The sequence below is a fragment of the Ailuropoda melanoleuca genome, chromosome 7 (genome assembly GCF_002007445.2).
Source record: "Ailuropoda melanoleuca isolate Jingjing chromosome 7, ASM200744v2, whole genome shotgun sequence".
Lineage (NCBI taxonomy): Eukaryota > Metazoa > Chordata > Mammalia > Carnivora > Ursidae > Ailuropoda > Ailuropoda melanoleuca.
In genome coordinates, this window is record NC_048224.1 from 33,698,231 (window position 1) to 33,706,973 (window position 8,743).

At 34.6% G+C, this 8,743-nt stretch overlaps 1 protein-coding gene across 1 annotated transcript in view; it reads left to right on the forward strand.

The window, feature by feature from the left end:
* NIPSNAP3A (nipsnap homolog 3A) overlaps positions 1-8,111 on the forward strand; it is a 16,974-nt gene extending 8,863 nt beyond the window's left edge. The window contains exons 5-6 of the mRNA XM_002931162.4: positions 7,087-7,173; positions 7,266-8,111. Of these exons, the coding sequence (XP_002931208.2) occupies positions 7,087-7,173; positions 7,266-7,342 (164 nt within the window). The 3' untranslated portion in view covers positions 7,343-8,111. The remainder of the gene's footprint in view (positions 1-7,086; positions 7,174-7,265) is intronic.
* The last annotated feature ends 632 nt before the right edge of the window (positions 8,112-8,743 follow it).

Consider the following 8,743-nt stretch of genomic DNA (forward strand, 5'->3'; position numbering starts at 1 on the left):
TTTTTTTTTTTTTAATAACATTACTTGGGGTGAAAGATTGTTTAGGGGTGAAAAAGTAATATGTAGTTATTATAAATATTAAAAACATGGACAAGCCCAAAGGAAAAAAATTACGCATTTTCCACTACTTAGGTACATATATATATGATATAAGCATGTGGTTTATTAATTTAATAAAATACCTATTTGGGATCTTTAATTTTTAAAGTTGAATCAGAATTTCAGAGAGTTTTCTTGTGGCAAACTCTGAAAAATGTTTGTAACGTTTATCTGAAAGGATAAATGACTAAGAATAGCTCATAGGGGCACCTGGGTGGCACAGCGGTTAAGCGTCTGCCTTTGGCTCAGGGCGTGATCCCGGCATTATGGGATCGAGCCCCACATCAGGCTCCTCCGCTATGAGCCTGCTTCTTCCTCTCCCACTCCCCCTGCTTGTGTTCCCTCTCTTGCTGGCTGTCTCTATCTCTGTCGAATAAATAAATAAAATCTTTAAAAAAAAAAAAAAGAATAGCTCATAAATATTTGAAGGACTTGTACTATCCGATTGCCTCTTCATCTTCTCCACTGTATGTCCGTCCAATGGACATCTCAAACCTAACATATCCAAAACTGAGCTAAACATGGCTCAGGATGCCAACTTCTACTAATATATGTGTAATAGATGTATATTCAATTTGGAAAATATATGAAGAGGAGAAAATAATATTAGACGCCTATCTTACACCATATGCTAAAATAAAATCAAGATGGATTATGGATTTCAATTAAAAAATTGAATTCAGGGGCGCCTGGGTGGCACAGCGGTTGGGTGTCTGCCTTCGGCTCAGGGCGTGATTCCGGCGTNGAGCCTGCTTCTTCCTCTCCCACTCCCCCTGCTTGTGTTCCCTCTCTCGCTGGCTGTCTCTATCTCTGTCGAATAAAAAAATAAAATAAAATAAAAAAATAAAAAAATTGAATTCATACAATTACTAAAACAAAGTACAGATGAATTTATTTAATAATATGTATGGAAACAATATTTCTAAATCAAAAAGCAAATGAAACTATGAAGGGAAAAAAGAATAAACTGATGATTTTATTATACAAAGCTCAAACTTTGTGCCTCCCAAAATACCTAAAATGAAATCAAAAAGCAAAAAATAAATAAATAATAAATACTTCTACAAAGGTAGACACAGATGACTACTAAAAATATATTAAAGAAGATTCAGATTAAAACAATGAGATGCCAGTTTTTACCTGATAAGGATACATTATATAGATATGGTATTAGGTCAGAGAAAAATTAGTTAAACTTTTGGGTTCATATCTGCTTCATTTTCCCTCACAAAAACTGGCAATATAAATAAAAAGTCTTATCTGTTATATTTGACATTTTTTAATTTTTCATTTTTTTAAATTTCAGTATAAGTAACATACAGTGTTATATTAGTTTCAGGTATACAATATAGTGCGTTGGCAGTTCTATAGATTACTCAGTACTCATCATGATAAGTGTACTTTTAATTCCCTTCACCTATTTTACCCACCCTTCCACTCACCTCCCCCCTGGCAACCAACAGTTCTCTATATTTAAGAGTCAGGGTTCTTTGTCTCTTTTTTTCTTTGTCTGTGTTGTTTCTTAAATTCCATTATGAGTGAAATCATGTGGTATTTGTCTTTCTCCGATTGACTTATTTCACTTAGCATTATATCCATTAGTATTATATCCATCCATATGTTGCAAATGGCAAGATTTCATTCTTTTTTATGGCTGAGTAATATTGTGTTATATATATATATATATACCACAACTTCTTTATGCATTCATCTATCAATGGAACTTGGGTTGCTTCCATATCTTGACTACTATAATTAATGCTGCAGTAAACATAGGGGTGCATATCTTTTCAAATTCATGTTTTCATATTCTTTGGGTAAATATCCAGTAGTGGAATTACTGGATCCTATGGTAATTCGATTTTTAATTTTTTGAGGAACCTCCATACTGTTTTCCACAGTGGCTGCACCATTGTGCATTCCCACCAACAGCACATGAGGATTCCTTATTCTCCACGTCCTTGCCAACACTTGCTGTTTTTTGTGTTTTTTTTAATTTTAACCATTCTGACAGATTTGAAGTGATATCTCATTGTGGTTTAGATTTGTTTTGATGATGATGAGTGATGTTGAGCATCTTTTCATATGTCTGTTGGCCATCTGTATGCCTTGTTTGGAGAAATGTCTATTCATGTCTTCTGCCCATTTTTAAATTGGATTTGTTTTTTGGGTGTTCAGTTATATAGGTTCTTTATATATTTTCTCAGATATATCATTTACAAATATCTTCTCCTATTCAGTAGGTTGTCTTTTAGTATTAATGATGGTTTCCTCTGCTGTGCAGAAGCTTTTTATTTTTTTTCATTTTCTTAAAGATTTTATTTATTTGAGAGCAAGAGTGAGAGAGAGAAAGAGAGCGCATAAGCCAGAGAAGAGGCAGAGGGAGAGGGAGCAGCAGACTCCCTGCTGAGCAGGAAGCCTGACATGGGGCTCGATCTCAGGACTCTGGGATCATGACCTGAACAGAAGGCAGACACTTAACCAATTGAGCCACCCACGCACCCCAGAAACTTTTTATTTTGATGTAGTCCCTTTAGTTTATTTCTGCTGTTTCCCTTGCCTTAGGAGACATATCAAGAAAGATGTTGCTACAGCTAATGTCAGAGAAATTACTGCTGGTGTTTTCTTCTAGGAGTTATGGTTTCAGGTCTCACAATTAGGTCTTTAACCCATTTTTTAAAAGATTTTATTTATTTAAGGCAGAGAGTGAGAAAGAGCGAGAGAGAGAGAACGCACATGAGCAAAGGGGAGGGGCAAAAGCAGGCTCCCTACTGCGCAGGGAGCCCGATGTTTGGCTCAATCCCAGGACCCTGGGATCATGACCTGAGCCAGAGGCAGCCGCTTAACTGACTGAGCCACCCAGGTACCTCTGGTCTTTAATCCATTTTGAGTTTATTTTTGCGTATGGTGAAAGAAAGTGGTCCAGTTTCATTCTTTTGCATGTAGCTGGCCATTTTTCCTAGCACCATTTATTGAAGAGTGTCTTTTTCTTTTGCCTCCTTTGTTGAGGATTAATTGACCATATAAATACGAGTTTATTTCTGGGCTCTCAGTTCTGTTCCATTGATCTATGGATCTATGCATCTATTTTTGTGCTGGTACCATACTGTTTTTATTACTACAGATTTGTAGTATATCTTGAAATTTGGGATTATGATGCCTCCAGTCTTGTTCTTCTTTTTCAAGATTACTTTGGCTATTCAGGGTCTTTTGTGCTTCCGTACAAATTTTAGGATTATTTGTTCTAGTTCTGTGAAAAACGCTGTTGGTATTTTGATAGGGCTGCATTAAATCTGTAGAGTGCTTTGGGTAGGTAATATGGACATTTTAAAAATATTGGTTTTCCCAATCCATGAGCATGGAATATCTTTCCATTTGTTTGTGTCATCATCAACTTCTTTCGTCAATGTTTTATAGTTTTCAGCATACAGGTCTTTTACCTCCTTGGTTAAGTTTATTCCTAGGTATTTTATTATTTTTTATATAATAGAAAATGGGATCGTTTTCTTAATTACTCTTTCTGCTACTTCATTATTTGTGTATAGAAATGCAACAAATTTCTGTGTGTTGATTTTGTATCCTGCAGCTTTACTGAATTCATTTACCAGTTCTAGTAGTATTTGGTGGGAGTCTTTAGGATTTTCTCTATATAGTATCATGCCATCTGCAAATAGTGAGTTTTGCTTCTTCTTTACCAATTTAGATGCGTTTAATTTCTTTTTGTTGTCTGATTGCTGTGGCTAGGACTTCAGTACTATGTTGAATAAAATTGGTGAGAGTGGACCTCTTTTTCCTTACCTTGTTCCTGAATGTAGAGGAAAAGCTCTGTTTTTCACCATTGAGTATGATGTTAGCATTGGGTTTTTCACATATGGCATTTATTATGTTGAGATATGTTCCCTCTAAACCTTCTTTGTTGAGGGTTTCTATCGTGAATGGATGTCGTACTTTGTCAAATGCTTTTTCTACATCTGTTGAAATGATCATATGGTTTTTATCCTTTCTTTTATTGATGTGATGTATCATTTGATTGCTTTGCAAATATTGAACTACCCTCGCATTTCAGGAATAAATCCCACTTGATTATGGTGAATGATTTTTTTAATGTATTGTTGGATTTGGTTTGCTCATATTTTGTTACAGATTTTTGCTTCTAAGTTCATCAGGCCTGTGGTTCTCTTTTTTGTAGTGTCTTTATCTAGTTTTGGTGTCAGGGTAATGCTGGCTTCATAGAATGAATTTGGAAGCTTTCCTTCCTCTTCTATTTTTTTTGAATAGTTTGAGAAGAATAGGCATTAACTCTGTTTCAAATGTTTGGTAGAATTCACGTGTGAAACCATTTGGTCCTGGACTTTTGTGTTTTGGGAGTTTTTTGATCAGTGATTCAACTACATCACTTTTATAGTCTGCTTAAATTTTCTGTTTCTTTCTGATTCATTTTCAGGAGGTCTTATGTTTCTAGGAATTTATCCATTTCTTCTAGGTTGTCCAATTTGTTGGCATATAATTTTTCATAATATTCTCTAATCCTCTGTATTTCTGTGGTGTTGGTTGTTATTTCTCCTCTTTCATTCCTGATTTTATTTAATCCTCTCTATTTTTGAACAGTCTGATTAAAGGTTTATCAATTTTCTTGCTCTTTTCAAAGAACTAGTCCTGGTTTCATTGATATGTTCTATTTTTTTTTGTTTGTTTCTATTTAATTTATTTCTGATCTTTTATTATTCCCTTCTACTGGTTTTTGGTTTTGTTTGTTCCTTTTATTCTAGCTCCTTTCAGTGTAAGTTTCAGGTGCTTATTTGAGATTTTTCTTGCTTTTTGAGGTGGATCTATATTACTATAAACTTTCCTCCAAGAACAGCTCCCAAAGATTTTGGACCCTTGTGTTTTCATTTTCATTTGTCTCCCTTTATTTTTTGATTTCCACTTTGATTTCTTGGTTGACCCATTCATTGTTTAGTAGCATGTTATTTAACCTCCATGTATTTGTGGTCTTTCCAGACTTTTTCTTGTGATTGCTAATTTCATAGCATTGTGGTTAGGAAAGATGTATGGTATGACTTCAGTCTTTTTTAATTTGTTGAGACTTGTTTTGTGGCCTAACATGTGATCTGTCCTGGAGAATGTTTCATGTGCACTTAAAAGAATGTGTATTCCACTGTTTTAGGATGGGGTATTCTAAATATACCTGCTAGATCCAACTGGTCCAGTGTGTCATTCAAAGCCACTGTTTCCTTGTTGATTTTCTGTTTGGATGATCTAGCCACTGATTTAAGTGGGGTGTTAAAGTCCTCTATTATTGTATTACTATTGATTATTTCCTTTATGTTTGTTAATAGCTGCTTCATGTATTTGGATGCTCCCATGTTCAGTGCATAAGTATTTACAATTGTTACATCTTCTTGTTGGATTGTTCCCTTTATGAGTATGTAGTGTCCTTCTTTATGTCTCATTACAGTGTTGTTTCCATTTCTATTTCGTCTGCTATAAGCATTGCTATCCCAGCTTTCTTTTCATTTGCATGATAAATGTTTTCCCATCTCTTCACTTTCAGTCTGCATGTGTCTTTAGATCTGAACTGAGTCTCTTTTAGGCAGCATATAGATGTCTTGCTTTCTTATCCAGTCACCTGGATTGGAGCATTTAGTCCATTTACATTCAAAGTAATTATTGATAGGTATGTACTTATTGCCACTTTGTAACTTACTCTTTTTTTATTTATTATTATTCTTTGTTCCTTCTCTGGCTCTCTTCACTTGTGGTTAGATGGCTTTCTTTAGTGATATACTTGGATTCCTTTCCCTATACTTTTTGTATATCTATTACCGTTTTTTTGATTTGTGGTCACCATTAGGTTTATATACACATCTTATGCATATAGCAGTCTATATTAGGTTGATGGTCACTTAAGTTTGAACCCATTATAAAAGCACTAAATCTTAACTCCCCTCCCTTCTACGTTTTAGGTATATGCGTCATACTTTACATCTCCCTGTGAGTCCTTTGGCTGATTTTTATAGATACACTTGATTTTATTGCTTTATCTTTATCCTCCGTACTGGTTTTATAAGTGATTAATCTGCTACTTTTATTAAGTTTATATGTACCTCTGCAATGTTTTCCTCTCCTCCTTTTCTTACTCCTGCTCACAGTCTTCCCTTTCCACTCAAAGAATCCCCTTTGACATTTCTTGTAAGGCTGGTTTACTGGTGATGAACTCCTTTAACTTTTGTTCATCTGAGAAACTTTTTCTCTCCTTCTGTTCTGAATGATAGCTTTGCTGCATAGAGTATTCTCAGTTGCAGGTTTTTTCCTTTCAGCACTTTGAATATGTCATGCCACTCTCTTCTGGTCTGCAAAGTTTCTGCTGAAAAATCAGTTGATAGCCTTATGGAGTTTCCCTCATATATAACTGTTTTGTTTTCTTTTGCTGCTTTTAAATTTTTCTCTTTATCAGTACTTTTTGCCATTTAATTACTGTATATTTTGGTGTGGACCTCCGTGGGATGATTTTGTTGGGAACTCTCTGTGCCTCCTGAATCTGGATTTGTTTCCTTGAGTTTTCAGCTATTATTTCTTCAAATAATTTATAAATTTCTCTCCCAAATCTCTGAGCCCTTCTGAAATCTTACTATTAACATACTTAATTTTACCTTTTAGATATTCACTATTTTGATTTAAAGAACAAGACTTAATGTTTCTGATTAATTTTTCTGTATTTCTTTTTTTTTTTTTTAAAGACTTTATTTATTTATTCAATAGAGATAGAGACAGCCAGCGAGAGAGGGAACACAAGCAGGGAGTGGGAGAGGAAGAAGCAGGCTCATAGCAGAGGAGCCTGATGTGGGGCTCGATCCCAGAACGCCGGGATCACGCCCTGAGCCGAAGGCAGACGCTTAAGCGCTGTGCCACCCAGGCGCCCCTCTGTATTTCTTACTAGTAGTAACGCCATAGTCTTTAGAAGCTATTTTTGGTTTATTTCTGCAGTTCATGTTCTTTGGTGGAATGAGAGTGCAGACAGTCGTGCAGCTGGGAGACATCAGTCTCATGAGGATCCCAGGGTTGTGGCGGCTGGTAAGCTATTTCACTAGGCATGAATTATTCTCATAACAAATTTGATTCGGTTTTTAACTTTATATGCCTTCTTATGAAATGTTTTTTTCCAGTTCGGGAGAGTGTTAACTTCCTTGAGTCTCAGCAGAATATGCTTCTGATTCCAATGTCATTTTCACCATTGAAATAGTTTTCCATTGAAATACGAAGCATTTCATTAACTGCTATAAGATGCGTCTGCTAATGGTGCTTAAATTCTCCCAAGAGATTCTTATTTTTATTTGAAGGAGGTGGTAAGTTAATTTGCTATGTCCTTTGCATTTTTAAAAGCTGCCTCTGTCCATTGTCTCCACCATGACAAAATAGTTCTGTTCATTTTCCCTTTGGCATTTCAGTATCTGTCATACATTAAAAATTGTTGTCATTCGTACAAGATCTTGATTTTTTCATTTGTTTCAGAATATCTCTTGTACTCTATTTTGACAACTCCCTGCTTTTATAGCATTTCTTTATGTTGAAATGATTATGTCACATTTCCATGCCTATGGTAATATTTTTAAATTATTTGTATACATTGTCAACCTTTTCATGTCTATTTTTCTGAAATTTTAAAAGTTTTTGTCCAGTAAAGTTTATTTTGTAATACTAAATGAGAGTCATAAAAATATTAAACATGTTTACTACGGAAAAGTACAATATCATCTGTATCATCTCTACTAATTTTGGTTTTTATATTAATAACTATTTATGTGAAAAATAATGTTATTAGATCCTCATATTAAAAACTGTTGAAGACTCATTGGTTTATATGCTGAAATGTCTTCATTTACAATTTATTTTGCTAACTTTTAGTTCACCTTGGATTACTATTTAACAGAGATACTTGGGACAGTCTATCTGTGATAATAAGATATTTGTGGTTATGGAAATGTTTGCCCTAATAAAAGCCTCCAGATACATTCCGATTCTTTTTATTGTGTTTTATATTTGTATCTTCTTACCTGGATCTATTGTGTTGCTATAAGGTAATGAGCCAGTAATAAATGTACTGTCTTTATTGTAAGTATTAAGTTACTTCAAGTAAATAGCATGCTAATAACCCCACAAGGAGAATTTCATTGGTACTGTCACAGATGTACTAGGATTTTCCTACAAAAAAAAAAAAAACTTTAATTTTTATTTTAGTTGAGTACCTCGGCCTTCTTAAACTAGATTTGGTAATTGCAAGCTGTCATGGTAGTCTATATTTACAGCTATATGATTTTATGTTTCTAATATATATTGCAAATACAACATAGTAAATTATTAGCTATCTGAGGTAAAACTGAAAAACAGGAAGGATACTCACCTCTCACTTATCTGGTCCTCAAGAATTCAAAGGGCAGATAAGTTTCCTAGTAAGGCAAAGAACATCCTAACTCTGGAGGTAAAAACCTATCAGAGAGATTTTGAGTTTTCACTAAGAGTCTTCTACCTTAGTGCTTCTTTGAAAAGTTGTCACTTAGCAAATTAGGTGACAGTGGTATTACTTGCAGTCAGTGTAGACTGATTTTTTTTCTCTCTGGCATAAGATCAGTTCTGTGTCATGAAA